Source organism: Hylobates moloch, unplaced genomic scaffold (genome assembly GCF_009828535.3).
Source record: "Hylobates moloch isolate HMO894 unplaced genomic scaffold, HMol_V3 SCAFFOLD_4, whole genome shotgun sequence".
Lineage (NCBI taxonomy): Eukaryota > Metazoa > Chordata > Mammalia > Primates > Hylobatidae > Hylobates > Hylobates moloch.
In genome coordinates, this window is record NW_026652279.1 from 40,161,479 (window position 1) to 40,184,321 (window position 22,843).

Consider the following 22,843-nt stretch of genomic DNA (forward strand, 5'->3'; position numbering starts at 1 on the left):
CAACCTCCCTAGTAGCTGGGGCTACAGGCATGTGCCACCACTCCTGGCTAATTTTTAAATTTTTTGTAGAAATAGGGTTCCACTATGTCGTGCAGGCTAGGCTCAAACTCCTGGGCTCAAGTGATCTTCCCGCCTTTGCCTCCCAAAGTGTTAGGTTTATAGGTGTCAGCACTGTGCCTGGCCTAGTTTGGGTAAAATTTTATTTTTCCATATAACTTCTGAAATTTCCATGGGAAATCACTCTTGATAATTTATGTAAACTTATAAAAAAATCAGATGATATTTTTGAATGTACATCAATTATTGTTATTCGAGGGCTTTTTTCTTCTGTTTTTAGCAATATTAAACTGAAAAAGAAACCACTTTGAGTATGGCACATCTTAAAATTCTAAATATTATATTTAAAAAACTTTTAAAATTCATAACTAAGTTGATTAAAATCAGGGAATCCTTTGTAGAACAGAAATGTCAAGCACATTCTAGAGGATTAAGAAAAGCACTAGACCCAAAGTTTTACATAATGATTCCTGCTGTTCCTCCTGGAGTCTAGAGCATGGATTATGGGCTCTAGGTGATAGGAATCTGTTGTTCCCAGCAGGGTAAGAGGTAAGATCTAAAATTCTTTGCATAGGCCAGCTGTGGTGGCTCACACCTGTAATCCTAGCACTTTGGGAGGCCAAGATGGGTGGATCACTTGAGGTCAGGAGTTCAAGACTAGCCTAGCCAACATGGTGAAACCCCATCTCTACCAAAAAATACAAAAATGAGCTGGGTGTGGTGATGCCCACCTGTGGTCCCAGCTACTCGGGAGGCTGAGGCACGAGAATCGCTTGAACCTGGGAGGCGGAGGTTGCAGTGAGCTGAGATTGCACCACTGCACTCCAGCCTGGGCATCAGAGTGAGACTCTGTCTCAAAAAAAAAAAAAAAAAATTTCTGCAGAAAGCCAAAACCCAAGAAAGGCAGCACTCTCAGTAAATGAAGCAGAGAAATATCTGTCCTGCAGATTGAGACAATAAGGACGCAAGCCTGCACAAACCTGACTCTGGGTATCTAGCATAATTCTACTACTTCTATATTTAAAAAAAAAAGCCAAAGATTAAATTTAAAGTGATCCACAATTGGTATGTCTCCCAGGTAACTGGCAGAAGTATGTGCAAATTTTAGTTGGAGGGGTTTACTCAGACCTTGAAGAATTTTTTTTTTTTTTTTTTTTTTTTTTGAGACTGAGTCTTGCTCTATCACCCAGGCTGGAGTGCAATGGTGTTATAGCAGGATGAGCCGCAGACAAAACCTCTCAGACACCGAGTTGTAGAAGGAAGGGCTTTATTCAGCTGAGAGCATCGGTGAGCTACTATCTCAAAATCCGAGCTCCCTGAATGCACAGTTTCTGTCCTTCTTAAGGGCTCACAACACTAAAGATTTCATACAAAAGGATTGTGTTGATTGAGCAATCTAGGGGATATATAACAGGGGTTTCATGCACTGGTATTCAGAAAGAAACAGAACAGGGCAAGGAGTTTCACAATGTTCTTCTATACAATGTGTGGAATCTATGAATAACATCAGTTTCTAAGTTATGAGTTGATTTTTAACTACTGGGTTTAGGCCAGGCAGGCCCAGGCCTGGTTTCAGGCCTGGCGCCGGGCTGCCTGTCTTTGGTTTTACTTCCTTGTTTTCTTTTTTTTTTTTTTTAAAAAAAACAGGTACTGAGTATAATACAATATAAAACAATATGAGAGGGTCTCTCTCTTCCCAATATGAGAGGGTCTCTCTCTTCCCTCAGTGTGATCCTTCCCTCAGATTTACTGCAATCTCCACCTCCTGGGTTCAAGCCATTCTCCTGCCTTAGCCTCCCAAGTAGCTGGGACCACAGGTGCACCACTAGACCCGGCTAATTTTTGTATTTTTAGTAGAGACGGGGTTTCACCATGTTGGCCAGGCTGGTCTCGAACTCCTGACCTCAAATGATTCACCTGCCTTGGCCTCCCAAAGTGCTGGGATTACGGGTGTGAGCCACCGCACCCAGCCTCCTTGAAGAATTATCACAGGCAAAATTCCAAAGAACACAAGCTTAGACACAATACAGATGGAAAATCCTTCTGGTATTTTAATATTAGTTATGATAACTTAGCATAAACACCTTTAATATTTTTGAGAAATAGCCTTCTCTTCTCCATTTTCAGAGTTTTTCTGAAAAAATTAGAAATGTTGAACATTTAAAATAACTTTAAAATAAATTATATATTTTAAAATATTCTCCAGGCTTTTGGTAGGATGACATAAAACTTTCCTTTCAATTCCTTTCTAATTATTTTTCTGATTTGATCGTAGTTCACCTAATAATAAAAACAGAAGAGCTTTGTAAGAGATTTTTCTAGTTTAGTCTTTTCCCAGCAAAATGCTGAATTTAAATTGGGAGCTATATTAGAACACCTAAATATTTTCTCTCAATAGTATTTATTGTGTGCCGGCACTATTCTAAGTACTTTGCACCTACTGACTTCTTCAGTCCTCAAAATAACCAAATAGGTTGTTACAATTATTATCTCTATCATATAGATGAGGACATGGAGGCACAAAAGGGTTACGTTGTAATCCCAGCACTTTGGGAGGCGGAGGTGGATGGGTCATTTGAGGTCAGGAGTTCGAGACCAGCCTGACCAACATGGTGAAACCCTGTCTCTACTAAAAATGCAAAAATTAGCCGGGGTGGTGGTGTGGGCCTGTAATCCCAGCTACTTGGGAGGCTGAGGCAGGAGAAACGCTTGAACCTGAGAGGCAGAGGTTGCAGTCAGCAGAGATCAAGCCACTGCACTCCAGCCTGGGCCACAGAGTGGGACACTCTGTCTCAAAAAAAAAAAAAAAAAAATGGGTTAAGCAAGTTGCCCAAGATCTCACAGCTAATTAAGTTTCAAACCTAGACTGACTGCCTCCAGAGTTGCACTGTTAACCCTTAAGTTACACTGCATCTGAGAAAGTTCTTTCTTGGCTACAATCTAGGGATCTCTCTCTTTTTTTTTTTTTGAGACGGAGTCTTCTTCTGTCACCTAGGTTGGAGGGCAGTGGTGCAATCTCGGCTCACCACAACCACCGCCTCCCAGGTTCAAGCGATTTTCCCACCTCAGCCTCCTGAGTAGCTGGGACTACAGGCACCCGCCATCATACCAGGCTAATTTTTGTATTTTTGTAGAGACGGGGTTTCACCATGTTGGCCAGGCTGGTCTAGAACTCCTGACCTCAGGTGATGCACTCATCTCGGCCTCCCAAAGTGCTGGGATTACAGGCGTGAGCCACCACGTCCGGCAAGATCTCTTATTTCTTTAATAGTACTCTTCATTTCTGCCCGAGCATATGGCACACTTCATTAACTGACTTGTTTAATGTCTGCCTTACTCTCTAGACTCTTTCTCTTTGAGAGCAGGAACCATTTTATGCCATTTCATTGCCATTTACCCAGTGGCTAGCTTACAGTAGATACTCAATAAATAGTTGTTGATTGCGTAAAAGGCGAAGAAAAAAAGTTTCATTAACGGAGTAATGTCGCCATCTCGTGGAACTTTAGAATATTGTCATTGAAATCACATGTTTTCACGGAAAGAATTGATGGTTCGAATGCTATTTTCCAGATTGTATTCGAGTGTTTTTTTTTTTTTTTTTAATTGGACTGGACCTTTTGAGATTTTTAGTGCTCTAGAATTGCACAGCCTCTTCAGGTCAGGCTTAGGGCCTACTAGGTTTGCTTTGTGAAATGAATTGTGCAACTAGGTAATGAACGGTCACTGTTTTACCTTCAGAACTTCGCTTCTACCTTTACAAAAGGGATAACACAGATGCATTACTAAGCTCTTGGCTCATAACGATCCCTGGGGTATATTCAGAGCCCCTTCCTCGCGGCGTTCATACAATGTCTCAGGGGTCTGTCGGCTAGCAATTCCCAATTCCGCATTACATATTCCTCACAATGCATGCTGGCTAAAATGGAAATTGTGTTCAGAAATAGCCCTGCCCTACCATCATACACTAGGAGGAAGGGGGAAATTATACTCTATTAGAAACCCTAGGCTATCTTGCATAATGCTTCTCAAATAATTTTTTTACAGAATACCGTTAAGAAGAGCTACTTCCCTGACCTACCTATGTTTTTTTTTTGTTTATTTGTTTTTTTTTTTTTTTAGACGGAGTCTTGCTCTGTTGCCCAGGCTGGAGTGCAGTGGTGCCATTTCAGCTCACTGCAACCTCCGCCTCCCAGGTTCAAGCAATTCTCTGCCTCCCGAGTAGCTGGGACTACAGACGCCCGCCACCACACCTAGCTAAGTTTTTGTATTTTTAGTAGAGACGGGGTTTCACCATCTTGGCCAGGCTGGTCTTGAACTCCTGACCTCGTGATCCATCCCCCTCGGCCTCCCAAAGTGCTGGGATTACAGGCGTGAGCCACTGAGCCCAGCCGCCTGACCTACCTATTATGGGCAGCCCATTTTATGAAGTTAGCATGGCCTTCCTATTCAAACCAGAAATGGACAAAAAGAGAAGGAAGGTTTTTAGGTCAGTATGGTTATAACTGTAGATTCTGTATTCTTCCTCTTTAATCTACCTCTCATATTAACCAACCACGGATGTTGGAGGCCGGAAGTCTTAGACACCAGCGAGAGCCGCTCCTTCCCCACGATTCTATGGCTTTCGGGTTACTTACGCCACGGAGAACTCTATGGTTCCGGGGCGGGCCGGGAGGTTTGAGTTTGAAGACCGGCGGGAAGATGTCCGCACCTTTTGCCAGGTCAGGGTTCTCCCGAGAGGGAGGACGCTGGGGCTGTGGCTTGCCCTGATCGGCCGAGAAGGGTTTGCCATGAATCTTCTGCGTCGGAGTGGGAAACGGCGGCGTTCAGAATCAGGCTCAGATTCGTTCTCGGGAAGCGGCGGTGACAGCAGTGCCAGCCCCCAGCTCCTCTCCGGGTCCGTGCTGAGCCCGCCGCCGGGCCTGGGTCGCTGCATGAAGGACCGCGGCCGTCAGTCGGCCGCAGCTGCAGGTGTGCCAGGAACCCGGGAGGTCGCGGGCAACGGGGGCAGCTCCGCCGGGCCATGGGTCGGGAGGTGTCCTCACCCCACGGGGCTTGCTTCATTGCATACCCCATTGGGCTTCTACTCCCCTTCTCTGTGACTGGGGCCTGGTGTGGCAGGTCACTTTCTGTTCAGACATACGCGTGTTTTCAGTGATCGCCTGGTATTAATGTTCACGTGGCTTCTGGATCTTTCGACCTTTACAGAAACAACTTCCTAATTAGCCTCATCCCATCACCTGTTGGGAGGCTCGTTCCTCATAGTACCCAGTACTCCTTACAGACCCTTAAGACAGGATTGTTGGGCCTGGAGTATGGCACAGGCTGTTCGGCGTCCAGTGGAAGGCTGGAACGGATTCGTAATGAGATTGGTTGGGTGTCCCGTGGATGTCGACCCAGTTTCTTAAAATCGTTAGTTGTGCAGTCGTCATGGAACTAAAACTTACTATAAATAGAAACTCACCTAACTTAGCTTTGTAATGCTTCCATATTGCCCTACTCCCCCAACTACACCCGTAATTCCAACACTCTTTACTGTGTATTGCACGCTTTTTTGTTTGAGGCTTTTGAGGAATTTTTATTATATGCAGTAAATAACAATTTATTACTTTTCTATACATGGTCAATTTCTCATAAGATTCTTGAAGTCAGGATGTGCTTTAAAGAGCTTCATTTCAACACATAGGAATTCCAACACACAGTGAAGGGCTAACTGTAAAACTCAAATATTAGAAGTAAATTAAATTTTAATTTTCTCTTTTTCCTAAAAGAAGAATGCAAGCCTACAGTTCCTGACTACCAAATAGACAAGCTACTTTTGGCAAATTGGGGACTTCCTAAAGCAGTTCTGGAAAAATACCACAGTTTTGGTGTAAAAAAGATGTTCGAATGGCAGGCAGAGTGCCTTTTGCTTGGACAAGTCCTGGAAGGAAAGAATTTAGTTTATTCAGGTATCCAAATTTATGTAAACTAATTACTATTTTTAAGTTATGAATGTAAAGAATACTCTATTGAGGTAGTTGTGGTTCTTTTAAAAGGTGAATGAGGCAGTGCTTTATAACTAGAGAAAATCTTACAATATGTGTGAAAAGTGGAGTTTTATTATTTATATTTAAATTACAAAAGTTTTATTGTTTGACTGTGGTGGGGGGAAGCAAGAAAAATGACAATTTAAAGAGTGGGCATTATTCTCAACAAACATATATCCCAGTGAGTGTGCAATGGGAGATATAAATCTGCCCTTCCCCTGTTTGATCCTGGTTGCTTTTCAGGGTATGAACATTATCATTATATGTTTGTTAATTTACCTTTTTTTTTTCTTGAGACAGAGTCTCTCTCTAGGCTGGAGTGCAGTGGCGCTATGTGGGCTTACTGCAACTTCCACCTCCCAGGTTTAAGTGATTTTCCTGCCTCAGCCTCCCAAGTAGCTGAGATTACAGGTGTGTGCCACCAGGCCTGACTACTTTTTTGTATTTTTAGTAGAGATGGGATTTCACCAGGTTGGCCAGGCTGGTCTTGAACTTCTGACCTCAAGTGATCTGCCCACCTTAGCCTCCAAAGTGCTGGGATTATAGGTGTGCGTCACTGTGCCCAGCTATAGATTGACCTGTTTGTACAGGGTTGTATATACAAACAACAAGTAATATACTTTATATAAAATTTTTATGGGTTTTCTTTTTTTTTTTTTTTTGAGATGGAGTCTTGCTCTGTCGCCTAGACTGGAGTGCAATGGCATTGTCTCGGCTCACTGCAACCTCTGCCTCCTGGGTTCAAGTGATTCTCCTGCCTCAGCTTCCTGAGTAGCTAGGATTACAGATGCCCGCCACCATGCCCAGCTAATTTTTGTATTTTTAGTAGAGATGGGGTTTCACCATCTTGGTCAGGCTGGTCTCTAACTCCTGACCTCAGGTGATCCACCCACCTCAGCCTCCCAAAGTCCTGGGATTACAGGCATGAACCACCGTGCCTGGCCCTATATGGGTTTTCAAGGGCAACTATGGCATACACAATTTTTAACCCATGCTTACTACACTGACTTTAAATCTAATCGTTTGATAAGATGCAATTCCTTTGTGTCAGTTTTCTCCGAAATTATGAGTCACAGATTTTTCATTATGGCTGTAAGGAAGAATTAAATAATTATCAGCAGATATAAGTTCAGGCAGTGGAATTAGACTGGTTGGATTTGAAAACTATCACTGGTTATGCAGCCTCACAGATTACTTAGGAAGAGTGGGAGAGTGTATATCTGTTTGTGAGTATGTGTGTCTTGGTAGTACTTAGAGTTGATTAAATTATTTCATATATAAAAGCTCAGAACAGTTTTTGGCACATAGAAAGTACTTGTATTGTGAAAAGCCATTACAAAAAATAAAATACAAAATAAAATACTCGTAAATGCTAAGAAGTCATAGTTAGTGGCAGTGGCATAATGGCTTGACCATTTCAATTGCTTGAAATGAAACTTGGGTATCATTCAGAACTCTGGTCACCAGCTTATACAATTAATCACCAAGTCCTGGTGTCTGTTACCTCATATATCTCTTGCTTCTGACTCCTTTCTGTTTTAGGTCCATTACCTGGTACAGCTCATTATCATCTTTCTTCTAGATTATGCAATAGCTTTGAAACTAGTTCATTCTTTTCCTCTGATCCTGCCCTGCTCCTGCAGCCAAAGTGGTCTTTTTTTTTTTTATGGAGTTTTGCCCTTGTTGCCCAGGCTGGAGTACAATGGCACAGTCTCAGCTCACTGCAACCTCTGCCTCCCAGGTTCAAGCGATTCTCCTTCCTCAGCCTCCCAAGTAGCTGGAATTACAGGCGCCCGCCACCATGCCCGGCCCCAAAGTGGGCTTCTTTTAAAAAATTTTTGTTTAAATTTTTTGTAGAGATGGGGGTGGCACTGTGTTGCCCAGGCTGGTCTTGAACTCCTGGGTTCAAGTGATCCTCCCAAAGTTTTGAGATTACAGGCATGATTCACTGTGCCCAGTCCAAAGTGATCTTTATAAAGTACAAATATGATCTTGTCACTCCTTTTCATAAAACTCATCAGTCACACTGCATTGCTTTCAGGACAAGGTTTAAACTCCTTAAATGGTGGGATTATAAACCTTTCTTGTGGCACTTTCATATCTCTTCTTTTATACCCCTGGGGTACTTTATACTCCATGCTTACTAAATTACCTACTGTGTCATCTGAACATGCCAGGCTTTCTTCTAGGCCTTTGTACCATATGCTGTTTCTTAGGCATGGCATTCCTTTCCTCTTCCTTTCTTTTTTTTTTTTTTTTTTTTGACACGGAGTCTCGCTCTGTCGCCCAGGCTGGAGTGCAGTGGCGCAATCTCGGCTCACTGCAAGCTCCGCCTCCCGGGTTCACGCCATTCTCCTGCCTCAGCCTCTCCGCGTAGCTGGGACTACAGGCGCCCGCCACCACGCCCGGCTAATTTTTTGTATTTTTAGTAGAGACGGGGTTTCACCGTGGTCTCGTCTTTTTTCTTTTTTTTAGAACGGAGTCTCGCTGTATCACCCATGCTAGAGGGCAATGGTTTGACTGCAACTCACTGCAGCCTCCTCTTCCTGGGTTCATGTGATTCTCAGGCCTCAGCTTCCCAAGATTCTGGGATTACAGACGTACACCATCTTGCCCATCTCGGCCTCCCAAAGTGCTGGGATTACAGGTGTCAGCCACCACCCTGGCCTCCTCTTGCTTTCTTCCTTACCTTCTCATAAATTCTGTTTCATTTCCGTAAGATTCCTTGCAACTCTTTTCCTTCCACTTCTTTTTTTTTTTTTTCCTTTTTGAGATGGAGTGTCTCACTGTCACCCAGGCTGGAGTGCAGTGGGGTGATCTCGGCTCACTGCAACCTCTGCCTCCCAGGATCAAGCGATTCTTGTGCCTCAGCCTCCTGAGTAACTGGGATTACAGGTGCCCACCACCACGCCCGGCTATTTTTTTTTTTTATTTTTATAGTAATAGAGATGGGGTTTTACCATGTTGTCCAGGATGGTTTCAAACTCCTGACCTCAAGTGATCCCCCGGCCTCGGCCTCCTAAAGTGCTGGGATTACAGGCATGAGCCACCATACCTAGCCCTTTTCCTCAACTTCGATCATAGCTCCTATCATAATAAAATTGTTCATCTACTTCCTCAAAGCAGGCCTTTTACCCATTTGGTACTTAAAGGAAAGAATCCTTAGGTATAAACTAGGTACTCAGTAGTATTCATCATATTGCTGATACAAAGATTCGTTTACACTGTTTTTAGTTGAGACCGTTAAGACAGGTGGTTTAAAGTAAAGGGCATTTCAAGTATAAAGATTTAAGTGCTATTGGTTAAAGTGCTATTGCCCTTAGTGATCGGTTAGCCTTAGGCTCTGTAGTACTACACATGGCTTAAAACATTTATTAATGAATTGTACCAAATATTACTTTTCTTATAATCTTGTGGAATAATCATGTTTTAGCTCCTACAAGTGCTGGGAAGACTCTTGTGGCAGAATTACTTACTTTGAAGCGGGTTTTGGAAATGCAGAAGAAAGCTTTGTTTATTCTTCCCTTTGTTTCTGTGGCTAAAGAGAAGAAATACTACCTCCAGGTAATGTTTTTTACTAAGTTTGAAATAGTGAAAGGCTCATTATTGGCAGTCTTGGTTTCATTCATTTGAAATAGAATTATAAAAGCAAGTGGAAAACAAAGTTTCTTCATTGTGTCCTATGTAGCTTTAAGAGGCTACTGCCAAAAGCATTAAAAATTTACAGCAGGGGGCTGGGTGTGGTAGCTCACGCCTGTAATCCTAGCACTTTGGGAGGCTGAGGTGGGTGGATCACCTGAGGTCAGGAGATCAAGACCAGCCTGGCCAACATGGTGAAACCCCATCTCTACTAAAAATACAAAAATTAGCTGGGTGTTGTGGCGCACACCTGTAATCCCAGCTATTCGGGAGGCTGAGGCTTGAACCTGGGAGGTGGAGGTTGCAGTAAGCCGAGATTGCACTATTGCACTCCAGCCTGGGCAACAGAGTAAGACTCTGTCTCAGAAAAAAAAAATTAAAGAAAAAAAAATTTACAGAAGGAAATTAAAAGAAAATTATTATTGCATTAAGGAGGAGGGGCCATCAAATCAAAAGAATAATTGGTGAAAATTGTGTAAAACTTTGTAAACCTTTTCTTAGGAGATAAACAGAATACTTAAACTAGCTTATAAACATGCACATTAAGAATCAGCATTTAACTGAACAGTAGGACTAGACTGAAGCATAAAAAGGAAAGAGTGTTTAAGGAAACCTATCCTGCCCTAATTGAGGACTATTTAGGAATATTTAGGGGATGAAGGTCAAGATCCATTGGTGCTTATGTAAAGCTCCAGGTATGTGATCTGTTCCTCTGTTCTGCAAAATGACTAATAGTAGTTTACATCAATATGATGCTCACAGTTTTTAGGACATTTTCACAAATACAACGTTTTATTAAATGGAATAAATTTACTGTTGTGATTTCTGCAGTGAAAAATATGTGCTTTTGGAATGGAAAGATCGTTATACTGATAAAGAAATGTGGGTTCTAGTCCCAGTTTTGCCACTAACTATGTCTTTAGGGCGGGCATATAACCTGCTGGGCCTCAGTTTTTTTATTTGTAAAATTAGGATGTTAACCCTTAGCACTGTGGGTTAACTCAGTAAACACTCAGGAAAACTTTATTGAATAAATAGCTCTAAATTTCTATGGTTCTATAAATCTTTTTAACAGTTATTTCAGAGGCACAATAGCCAACAAAGCTGTTACCTACATGGTAACATCACTCAACTTAGACCCAAAGTAACAAAATGATGAAGGGATCCTTTTTATTGAAAGGTATGTTAGTTAAAAGTTAAACTAAAAGAAAAAATTATTATAACAGTCCCACTGAATTTGACTTTTAAAAACTTTTCTCCCAATTACATTAAAAAATTGGTCATTAGTAGGATAATGAGACTATTTTCCTCAGAAGTATAAATTTGTTTCTTAAAGTGTTATAGCTAGTTTCTTGCTATTTATTAGATTAAAAATGTTAGTGCTTAAGGTAGTTTTTCTCCAATTTTAATTCCTATAAATAGCTCTTAGAACTTTTTAGATTATTATGCTGTCATTAAAATGGCATAATTTTACTTGACTCTTAACAGTTTTGTCAGTTCTAAACTTTATATTTTTAGTGTATGATCTAAAAAGAACCAGTGTGTCCTGGCCAGAAACAACTGATGACAGTAATCTGGTAGATGTCTTTAGATACTTATGTCTATGTTCTGGGATAGAACCAGTTTATAACTCTTGAATTTCAAGTTTTTTCACCTGTATTGTTCCTTTTTACTCAATTCAGAGTCTGTTTCAGGAAGTAGGAATAAGAGTAGACGGTTATATGGGCAGCACCTCTCCATCAAGGCATTTCTCTTCATTGGATATTGCAGTCTGCACAATTGAGAGAGCCAATGGTCTAATCAATCGCCTCATAGAGGAAAATAAGATGGATCTGTTAGGTAAGAAAGAAAATAAGTAAATACTTTCTATTGATATTTTTGATGGAATGAAGTGGAGCTGTTGTGATTTCTCTAGGTCCCATTTGTTTTTCTATTGTCTATTATCTACTTTTGGAGGCAAGAATTGGCATCTGTAATGTTAGGGACACAGTGTTTATAAGTTTTGTGTCCTGCTGCTGTTATTGACTCTGTTACGCTGCATTTTTGTACTTTACAAAACGTAGAGGATATCCTTGAGCCCTCAATAATTTCTCCTTTCTTCTTTCTTATCTAAACTTTACCAGGAATAGAAGGAAGCCTGCTGGGCCAGATCTGCCATTTTGCAGTTAGTGTATATATGTTTTTGTTATTATATTCTGCTGCTATGATGTCTATTTTGGGCTTGGACCAGAGTCTACCATTTAGCATGGAAATGGTAGGAAGCTAAAGAAACTGACACTCTATTTGGGCTTGGGATTCTGGGAAGATTTTCTATCTTAATGCATTTTTTTGCCATTATGGAAAGGCCATTATGTAGAGGTAGCAACAGGAATAGAAGGATTGCAGCAGCAGAAGTAGCAAGAATATCAGCTAATTATTGAGAACCTGGTGAACTTAAAAATACCATGGTAGAGTTATGGTAGGGTAGGCGTGGAGGGTGGGAATCAGACATAGGCTATGCTCCATAAAGCTTAGAGAGAGAAATTGCAATTGATTTGTATCAGAATTGTCTAATTACTTGTGACCCCATTGGACTTTAAATATTTAAGAGTTGCAATAGACTCCTAGTAAGTGCTATTTCCAACGTACCTAGCACAGTGCCTGGCACACAGCAGGCAGAATACTTTTTTTTTTTTTTTGGCGAATGAATGAATAAGTGCTAAAATAACCATCAGACAGTACAATTTTGGAGATAGCTGATTGACAGGAAAAATAACATCGTGTGTCATTAGGAAGTTCCCTATTGTCTCCTCAAATTCCTTTTCACCAGAAAGTTGTCTTTTGGTGGGGAGAATTTGGGGTGGGGAGAATACCAGTGCATGTGGAAACTATGTTGTTTTGAAAATGTTTAACTAAAGAAAGTATTAGTTGATACTGAATTATCAGTAATTCTTAAGCATTATTCCAAGTATATACGTTGGTTAAATTCTCCAAGTAATGAAGGACATTGTGATCATATTTATGTTTTGCAGTATGATGACTCACTAGCCTACCATATTAAAAAAAAAATCTCTTAAAATTGTCTTTTTCTTCTGGACCCTCTTATGTTTTTTCTAAGCTACTTTCTAACATGAGTATGTATGTTTTCCCATTGAAAAGTCAATACATTGAAAACTGACATAGATGTCTTTGATATTTCATCGTATGTTTATTTCAGTGAAGTTGCCAATTTAGACGAGTAATGAGAGGCAGTTTTCCCTGGGTTTCTTTAGCCCTGAGTAAGCTAATAATTGTTTTTTAGATCCAGTATACCTTGTAGTACGACTGCCTGTGATACCTGAAACATCTTGGAAAAGAATTGTCTGTTATAAGGAATATGATTTTTGATTTATGGTTTGAAGTTTGCATCACTTGCAATGTATTATATAGTGTATTATATCTTATATCACATAGTGATATAAGATATTGAGTCTTTTAAATGTCTTCTTGGCGCACTCATAAAGAGTGAAATCATGTCCTTTGTAGCAAAGCCACAGGGATACAGCTGGAGCCATTATCCTAAGCCAATTAACTCAGGAACAGAAAACCAAGTACCACATGTTCTCACTCGTAAGTGGGAATTAAACTTTGAGTACTCATGGACATAAAGATGGCAACAACAGAAACTGGGGACTACTAGAAGGGAACAAGGGTTGAAAAACTAACTATTTAATAATAGGGTACTATTGCTAAGTACCTGGGTGACGGGATCATTTGTATCCAAACCTCAGCATTACACAATATACCCAGGTAACAAACCTTCACATGTACCCCCTGAATCTAAAAGTTGATATAAAGGAAATTAAATAGAGTGAAATAAAAGTTGGAAAAAAATTCTTCATGGATGTGAGATTCTGTAAAAACCTAGTATCTGGAAAATCTTTTTAGGAATGGTGGTTGTGGATGAATTACATATGCTGGGAGACTCTCACCGAGGGTATCTGCTGGAACTTTTGCTGACCAAGATTTGCTATATTACTCGGAAATCAGCATCTTGGTAAGTACGTGAAATAACTGAGTTCCTCAGATTTCAAACAATGTTGAGAAAGTGTCTGAAAAATGCATACGTATGAGTTAAATAAATTAAGGGAGTGTAATATTTTTCTTATTGAGAAAACTTATGTATAGTAGTTTGTTTTTGTTCCAGAAGTCAGTCCAGGCCTGGTGGCTGACACCTGTAATCCCTGATGTGGGAGGATCACTTGAGCCTGAGTTCCGGACCAGCCTGGGCAACACAGTGAGACCCCATTTCTATAAATAATAAAATTAGCTGGGCATGGTGTCACACACCTGTAGTCCCAGCTTCTCAGGAGGCTGAGGCAGGAGGATTACTTAAGCCCAAGAGTTCCAGGCTGCAATGAGGTATGATTGTGCCACTTTACTCTAGCCTGGGCAACAGAACAAGACCATGTCTCTAACAACAACAGAAAAAGTATTTCAGTTTGAAACTGATTTTAGATTACTGTGTAAACATTCTTAATTTTCTGACTGCTCACCTTTCAATGTATACATTTTTATTATAGATTTTTAAAAATCTAGTTTCTGTGTTTGTCATCTATATATGTATAAGTAGTCAGGCTAATTTTGAAAAATAGTATTTTTTTAGCCCTCACTTCTCAGAGGCAACTACCTTTCAACTCTTCTAGCTTTTTAAAAATATTTACAGCAGCATCTCTAATTGTGGCTACTTAATTTTTTAAATTTCAGACCTTATATATTGACTTTTACTATGAAAGATGAAGATCTAGCTTTCTTTTAAATTTTTTACTAACCACTACCCAATCTTCTCTCTTCTCTGCAGTCTCTCCTCATCCTCATTATCTTCCTATTCTTCAAATGTAGTTATGTTATGATTTTGCTTAGATCATTATTCAGTGTTACACTATTGTGACTATATAAATGACATTGGTAACTGGGCTATAGTATAATATGATTACTTTTGCTTTTCTAAACAACTTTTTGTTGTCTTTTTTGTTTGATGGCTTGGTTTTCCAGATACTTACTGTTAATTTATCCCTAGCCTCCTCCCCAGTTGTGTATTCTACCACATTTGCTATTCTGCCAGTCATCTTCTTGAAGATTTTCCTAAAGCCCTTCAGGTTGTTCCAATCTAGATAGGTGGTTAATCTGTATATGTGCTATATAGCAATCATCTTGGGATTCCCTTCCCCCAACCAATTTTTTGACCATATGTCTGTCTTGATTTACCATCTCATTTTGGTGGGAATATCTTCCAGGAACTTCTACTTTATTTCAGTGAACACACATAGGTATAAATTTTTTGAGAACTTGCATGTCTGAAAATGCCTCATAATTCTTTCTTGGTTTTTTTTTTTTTTGAGATGGAGTTTCGCTCTTTTGCCTAGGCTGGAGTGAAGTGGCGTGATCTCGGCTCACTGCAACCTCCGTCTCCCGGGTTCAAGTGATTCTCCTGCCTGAGCCTCCTGAGTAGCTGGGATTATAGGCGCCTGCCGCCACACCCAGCTAATTTGTATATTTTTAGTAGAGACAGGGTTTCATCATGTTGGCCAGGCTGGTCTCGAACGCCTGACCTCAGGTGATCTACCCATCTCGGCCTCCCAAAGTGCTAGGTTTATAGGCATGAGCCACCATGCCCCGCCTCCATAATTATGGACTGTCCAGGTATAAAAGTCAAGATTAGAAATACTTTTCCTTCAGAGTTGTCAAGGCATTACTTCATTTTCTCATTGCTATTGAGAAATTCAGTGCTATGCTGGTTTTTCATCCTTTGTATACAATTTTTTAAATTCTGTCTGGGAATTTTTAGGTGCTCCTCTTTTTCCACAGTGCTGTGAAATTTCATACTGATGTGTGTTGGTGTTGGTCTATTTTTAGTCATTGTGCTGGGTATTCAATAGATTCTTTTTAGTTAAGGGAGAATTGAACACATCTCTCTTGTGATAGAACAAGCAGATAACCATCTATATCCCAAATCACTAGGGATATAGAAAATATGATTAATATAATCAGCAAATTTGACCTAATGGATATATATTGAACAGTTACCTCAAAACAGCAGAGTACCTGTTCATTTGAGTTACGCATGGAACATTTATTAAAAAGTTTTCCATATGCTGGACCATAAAGCAAGTCTTCACATATTTTAATGGATTCATATCATTTATTTTCTAACAACAGTGAATTTAGCTATAAGAAAAGCATAACTAGAAAATGTCTACATGACTAGAAATAAACACATTTTTGACACATTTTTAGATCAAAAAAGTAATCACAACAGAAGTTAGAAAATAGTTTGAACTGAAAGTATAATAAAAATATCTCTTAACAAAACTTGTGAAGGGCAGCAAAAGTTGTTTTTAAAAGGAAATTGATAGCATAAAATGTATATATTATTAAGGAAGAGAGACTGAGAATCAATTATTTAATTATCCATCCCAATAACTTAGAAAAAAGGCCAAGCATGGTGGCTCATGCCTGTAATCCCAGCATTTTGGGAGGCCAAGGCAGGCAGATCACTTGATGCCAGTTCTAGACAAGCCTGCCCAACATGGCAAAACCCTGTCTCTACTAAAAATACAAAATTTGGCTGGATGTGGTGATGCATACCTGCAATGCCAGCTACTCAGGTGGCATAAGAATCACTTGAACCCTGGAGGTGGAGGTTGCCATGAGGCAAGATTGTGCCTTTGCCCTCCAGCCTGGGTGGCAGAACTAGACCCTGTCTCAAAAAAAAAAAAGTAAAATAATGCAACAGAAAGCTTGATAAACTAATAAAAACAGAGCAAAAAATGAAAGAGGAAATTCACTATCCAGACATTTAAAAATTCTACAAATGAATAAGAAAAACACAACCCACTATATCAATGGACAAAAAAACAGGCTTTTGAAACAGTATCAGCCAGGTGCGGTGGCTCATGCCTGTAATCCCAGCACTTTGGGAGGCCGAGGCAGGTGGATCACGAGGTCAGGAGATCGAGACCATCCTGGCTAACATGGTGAAAACCCGTCTCTACTAAAAATACAAAAAATTAGCTGGGCGTGGTGGCGGGCGCCTGTAGTCCCAGCTACTCAGGAGGCTGAGGCAGGAGAATGCCGTGAACCCGGGAGATGGAGCTTGCAGTGAGTGGGCGACAGAGCAAGACTCCGTCTCAAAAAAAAAAAAAAAAAGAGTATCCACATGGTTCATACACATGAAGTGATGCTCAGTAGTCTCACTGGTTATCAGGGAACTGCAAATTACTTTTTCAAAGAAATACTGGCTGGGCACAGTGGCTCACGCCTGTAATCCTAGCACTTTGGGAGCCCGAGGCGGGTAGATCACAAGGTCAGGAGTTGAGACCAGCCTGGCCAACACAGTGAAACCCTGTCTCTACTAAACATACAAAAATTACCCGGGTGTGGTGGTACACACCTGTAGTCCCAGCTACTCGGGAGGCTGAGGCAGGAGAATCACTTGAACCTGGGAGGCGGAGGTTGCAGTGAGCCGAGACGGGTCCATTGCACTCCAGTCTGGGTGATACAGCAAGACCCTGTCTAAAAAAAAAAGAAATACTACCACGTACTCTCTATAACTGCCAACATTAAAAAGATTAACAATACCAAGTGGTGACAAGATTATGGAACAATAGAAAACACAGATTGTGGAGGTGTTACTTTGGAAAACAATGTGGGATTATCTACTAAAATTGAAGATAATCTGTGACTCAGTAATCTGTGGCTCAGTAATTTTATTCTTAGGTATACATCCTAAAGAAATGTATGCATGTATGTACCAAAGGACATAACCAAGAATATTGTTAGCAACACTAATTATTAATGTATTATATATCTTTTAATGTTCTTTTCATTTTTTTTTTTTTTACAGTCAGGCAGATCTAGCCAGTTCTCTGTCTAATGCTGTGCAAATCGTTGGCATGAGTGCTACCCTTCCTAATTTGGAGATTGTGGCTTCCTGGTTGAATGCTGAACTCTACCATACCGACTTTCGCCCTGTACCGCTTTTGGAGTCAGTAAAAGTTGGAAATTCCATATATGACTCTTCAATGAAACTTGTGAGGGAATTTGAGCCCATGCTACAAGTGAAGGTAAATCAATATATTTACATCACTACTATTTCTATCTGTGTGTTTGATTTCATTTTCTAGCAAATTGCTAACAAATTCTGAATGATGTAATTGGGAGTTACATATACATTAGGATTAATATTAAGCTAATTGGTTTCCTCTTAAAGAATTGGTGAGCTGGGCGTGGTGGCTGACGTCTGTAATCCCAACACGTTGGGAGGCTGAGGCGGGTGGATCACTTGAGGTCAGGAGTTAGAGACCATCATGGCCAACATGGTGAAACCCTGCAGCTACTAAAAATACAAAAATTAGCTGGGCATGGTGGTGGGCGCCTGTAATTCCAGCTACTCTGGAGGCTGAGGCAGGAGAATTGCTTGAACATGGGAGGCAGAGGCTGCAGTGAGCCAAGATCGTGCCACTGCACTCCAGCCTGGGCAACAGAGTGAGACTCCGTCCCCCACCAAAAAAAATGTTGGTGATGGTAAGAGAGGAAATATAGTTGTACCTTTAATTTAAATAAATAATTGTTTCCTGATATATAATATAAACATTTAAAAAAAATAACTGATCTTGTAGCTTTTTCTTTTTACTGGGAGAAGATTTTCTTACGGTTTAGTTTACACTAACTGGTAGTGTGCAAGATTAACGTTTTTGTTAAATGGTAGGTATAATATATAGTAGAGTGAAAAGAATATTATTTTTGTAGTCTGATAGATCTACCTCTGATACTTTATAGAGATACTTGATATGGCTGAGATAGTAGTTGAATCACAAAACCTATCTGAACCTCATATCTTCACCTACTAAATAGGATATTATAATCCCTATCTTGAATATTGTAAGAATTAAATATGATTTTTAAAAATTATCTGGCATCTAGAAAGTGCTTGATAAATAAGTACCCTCCCATACTCCCAAATACACTTTAATCCTGAGGTTAAAGAACTGACTCATGTACATTGATGGAGTGAGGCATCTGCTGTTTTTATGCAGAGTTGTGCCTCTGGGTACTAAAACGGCTAAGGGTCATTTTAGAATTGGAAATAGAATTGGAAATTCATGTGTTTCACTAACTACCTAGGTATGCATTTGTAGCTTCTGCATGCTTGGTATGGAATCTTGCTTGCTTTGCTCTGTGCCCCATATTTCGCCTGGCTATGCTTTGGTTACTTCAATACATTTATGTGTGAACACATTCATTTGCTCTCCTGTTAATTTTTTTCTTCTTTTACCATGTCTGTGCCTCCACCCTTTTGAACCGCTTATACCTCTTACCTGGATTATTGAAATATTTCCTAATTGTTCTCTCTGCTTCTGACCTTGTCCCTTTCAGTCTATGCTTACAGGAGCCAGTGATCTATTTAAAATGAACATCAGATCATGTTACGCTTCTTCTCAGAAACTTGCAGTGGCTTTCTGTTTCATTTAGAATAAAAGCCAGTGTCTTCTTAGTAGTCTGTAAGGTCCTACATGATCTACATCCCCCGCGCCTCTTAGTGCTCTGACTCTATCTACTATGTTCCCTCTCACTTCCTTCACACTGGCCTCTGCTGTTTTTTTTAATATACCAAGAGTTTCCGGCCTCAGGTTCTCTTTTTCTAGAATGCTTTCCCTTTAGGGCCATCTGTCTGGTTTACTCTTTCACCTTTGGACTTTTTTACTCAAATGTCACCGTCTTAGACCTTCCCTGGCCAACTTGTCTAAATTATAGTGTTCTCCCTTACATGGTCTCTATTTCTTTTCCCTTAGCACTTTTCAAAACCAAACATACTATGGTTTTTTTTTTTTTTTTTTTTTTTTTTTGAGATGGAGTTTTGCTCTTGTTGCCCGGGCTGGAGTGCAATGGCGCGTTCTCAGCTCACCGCAACCTCCGCCTCCCGGGTTCAAGTGATTCTTTTGCCTCAGCCTCCCGAGTAGCTGGGATTACAGTCATGTGCCACCATGCCCAACTAATTTTGTATTTTTACTAGAGACGGGGCTTCTCCATGTTGGTCAGGCTGGTCTCGAGCTCCCGACCTCAGGCCTTGGCCTCCCAAAGTGCTGGGATTACAGGAGTGAGCCACGTGCCTGGCCCCTTATGTATTTTACTTACCTCATTTTTGTAATTATCTATCTCTTCCTGCTGGAGTAGAAACATTATGAGGGTAGAGCTTTTTTTCTGCTTTGTTCGCAGCACCATCCCCAGTACCTAGAACAATATTTGACATATAGTAAATATTTGTTTAATGAGTGAATAGATGGATGCATTAATCCAGTTTTTAATACATACATTGACATACTTCCAGTATGGAGAACTTGCAGGGCCACCACAGGATATTCACACATGCCCTTTTGTTCATCTGAAATGTGTTACCTTTCATTGAGATAATGTTTCCCCACCTTCACATCTCAGCTAAATTGTTTTCTCAGGACAATTTTTCTTTCAGACCTTTCTGTCAAATATGAGGCCTCAAAACACTGTAAAACTCTCTTTTAATGGTATATATTATTGTTGTATTTTATATTTATTTATTTAGTACAGATGCTCTTCGACTTATGATGGGGTTATATCCTGATAAACTCATTGTAAGTTGAAAATGCCTTTAATACATTTAACCTACTGAATATCATAGCTTAGCCTAGCCTACCTTAAATGTTCTTAGAACATTTACATTAGCCTACAGTTGGGCAAAATCATCTAGCACAAAGCCTGTTTTATAATAAAGTGTTGAATATCTTATAATTTAATGAATACTGTGCTGAGAGTGAAAAATAGAAGAGTTGTATGGGCACCCAAAGTATGGTTTGTATTGAATGCATACTGCTTTTGCACCATTGTAAAATAAAAAAAATCGTAAAGTCCAATCATTTTAAGTTGGGGACATCTGTATTTTTTTTTTTGGTGTAAACTCTTGTTTTTTTTTTTTTTTTTTTTTTTTTTATTATACTTTAGGGTTTTAGGGTACATGTGCACAATGTGCAGGTTTGTTACATATGTATCCATGTGCCATGTTGATTTCCTGCACCCATTAACTCGTCATTTAGCATTAGGTGTATCTCCTAATGCTGTCCCTCCCCCCTCCCCCCACCCCACAACAGTCCCCGGAGTGTGATGTTCCCCTTCCTGTGTCCATGAGTTCTCATTGTTCAATTCCCACCTATGAGTGAGAACATGCGGTGTTTGGTTTTTTGTCCTTGCGATAGTTTACTGAGAATGATGTTTTCCAGTTTCATCCATGTCCCTACAAAGGACACGAACTCATCATTTTTTATGGCTGCATAGTATTCCATGGTGTATATGGACATCTGTATTTTAATGTGTCTCTCGGTGAGACTATAAACCCCTTAACTATTAGGATCTTGACTTTCTTTTTACTCAGTATTGTATTCCCATTGCCTGAGGGCTGGAGCTCAATAAATATTAGTTGAATGAATAGTAAGTATTTCTTTCACTTTTCATCATTAGGAGTTTATTTTTTCTTCTTTTTTTTCCTTTCGTTATTGACTTTGTAACTGATTTTCATTATGCCTTCAAGAAGAAAAAGCTTCCCCAGAAAGGAAAATGAGTGCTTTTAAACTGATATGAGAATCTTTTGAAAGTACCACTAAAGTGGTTATTTATCTTTCTTTTTTAGGGAGATGAGGACCATGTTGTTAGTTTATGTTATGAGACGATTCGTGATAACCATTCAGTATTACTTTTTTGTCCATCAAAGAAATGGTGTGAGAAGCTGGCAGATATCATTGCTCGAGAGTTTTATAATCTACATCATCAAGCTGAGGGTGAGTTATGGATGGAAAGGAAAGCCTTCATGCTTAGTACATTTGCTTGGAAGTAATGGTAGTGATTATATTAGGAAAAACATGCCTTTTGTTCATCATTGTCACTGCCTGCCCAATAGGTGGTACCCTTTTTATCAAACTGTGCTTTTGTGATTCTAATCATATTCCGTCCCTAGTATAGACTATGTATACACACACCCGCTTAGACTAATCAGCTTTAGATTTTTAGAATACTGGGTATATACTACAGTTCTTTATCAGGGATCCACGGGCTTTAAGAGTTTGATCTTTAGAGCCCCTAAATTGGATGCAAAACTTCACATGCAGACATTTCTTTGGGTAAAGTAACCATATCTTTCTTTATATTTCCAAAGGAATGTGTAACTCTGAAAAGAATCATACGCACATCCATATATATATATAAGTTGACCCTTGAATGACATGGGTTTGAATTGTGTGCATTCATTTATATGTGGATTTTTTTTCTTTTTTTTTTTTTTTTTTTTTTTTGGGGAAGAAGGCCTCTCCTTCCGCCCAGGCTGGAGTGCAGTGGCGCAATCTCGGCTCACTGCAAGCTCCGCCTCCCGGGTTCACGCCATTCTCCTGCCTCAGCCTCTCCGAGTAGCTGGGACTACAGGCGCCCGCCACCACGCCCGGCTAATTTTTTGTATTTTTAGTAGAGACGGGGTTTCACCGTGGTCTCGATCTCCTGACCTCGTGATCCACCTGCCTCGGCCTCCCAAAGTGCTGGGATTACAAGCGTGAGCCACCGCGCCCGGCCGGATTTTTTTTCAATACATAATATATTAGAAAATGTTTTGGTGATTTGTGTTAATTTGAAAAAACCGACAAGCTATGTAGCCTAGAAACAAAACATTAAAAAACAAAAAGAAAAAGGTATGTCATGTAGCCTAAAACATATGTAGATACTAGTCTATTTGATCACATACTACCTTAAAATATACACAAATCTATTATTTATTTATTATTATTTTTTGAGACAGAGTCTCACACTGTTGCTTAGGCTGGAATACAATGGCATGATCTTGGCTCACTGCAACCTCTGCCTCCTGGGTTCAAGCGATTCTTCCATCTTAGCCCCCCCAGTAGCTGGGATTACAAGCACCCGCCATCATGCCCGGCTAATTTTTGTATTTGTGTAGAGACGAGGTTTCACCATGTTAGCCAGGATGGTCTTGAACTCCTGATCTGAAGTGATCCACCTGCCTCGGCCTCCCAAAATGCTGGGATTACAGGCATGAGCCACTGTGCCTGGCCCAAATCTTTTATTAAAAA

At 40.1% G+C, this 22,843-nt stretch overlaps 1 protein-coding gene across 6 annotated transcripts in view; it reads left to right on the forward strand.

Moving 5' to 3' along the window:
- The first annotated feature begins 4,733 nt into the window (after positions 1–4,733).
- POLQ (DNA polymerase theta) overlaps positions 4,734–22,843 on the forward strand; it is a 126,946-nt gene continuing 108,836 nt past the window's right edge. For 2 of the 6 annotated variants that reach the window (XM_032150065.2, XM_032150066.2), the window contains exons 1-7: positions 4,782–5,025; positions 5,826–6,005; positions 9,517–9,647; positions 11,405–11,561; positions 13,629–13,737; positions 17,587–17,806; positions 21,400–21,547. In XM_032150065.2, the coding sequence (XP_032005956.1) occupies positions 4,845–5,025; positions 5,826–6,005; positions 9,517–9,647; positions 11,405–11,561; positions 13,629–13,737; positions 17,587–17,806; positions 21,400–21,547 (1,126 nt within the window). In that variant the 5' untranslated portion in view covers positions 4,782–4,844. Of the gene's footprint in view, positions 5,026–5,825; positions 6,006–9,516; positions 9,648–11,404; positions 11,562–13,628; positions 13,738–13,887; positions 13,978–17,586; positions 17,807–21,399; positions 21,548–22,843 lie in introns of those variants that run through there. The other 4 variants (XM_032150061.2, XM_032150060.2, XM_032150062.2 and 1 more) reach the window with 4 other exon arrangements.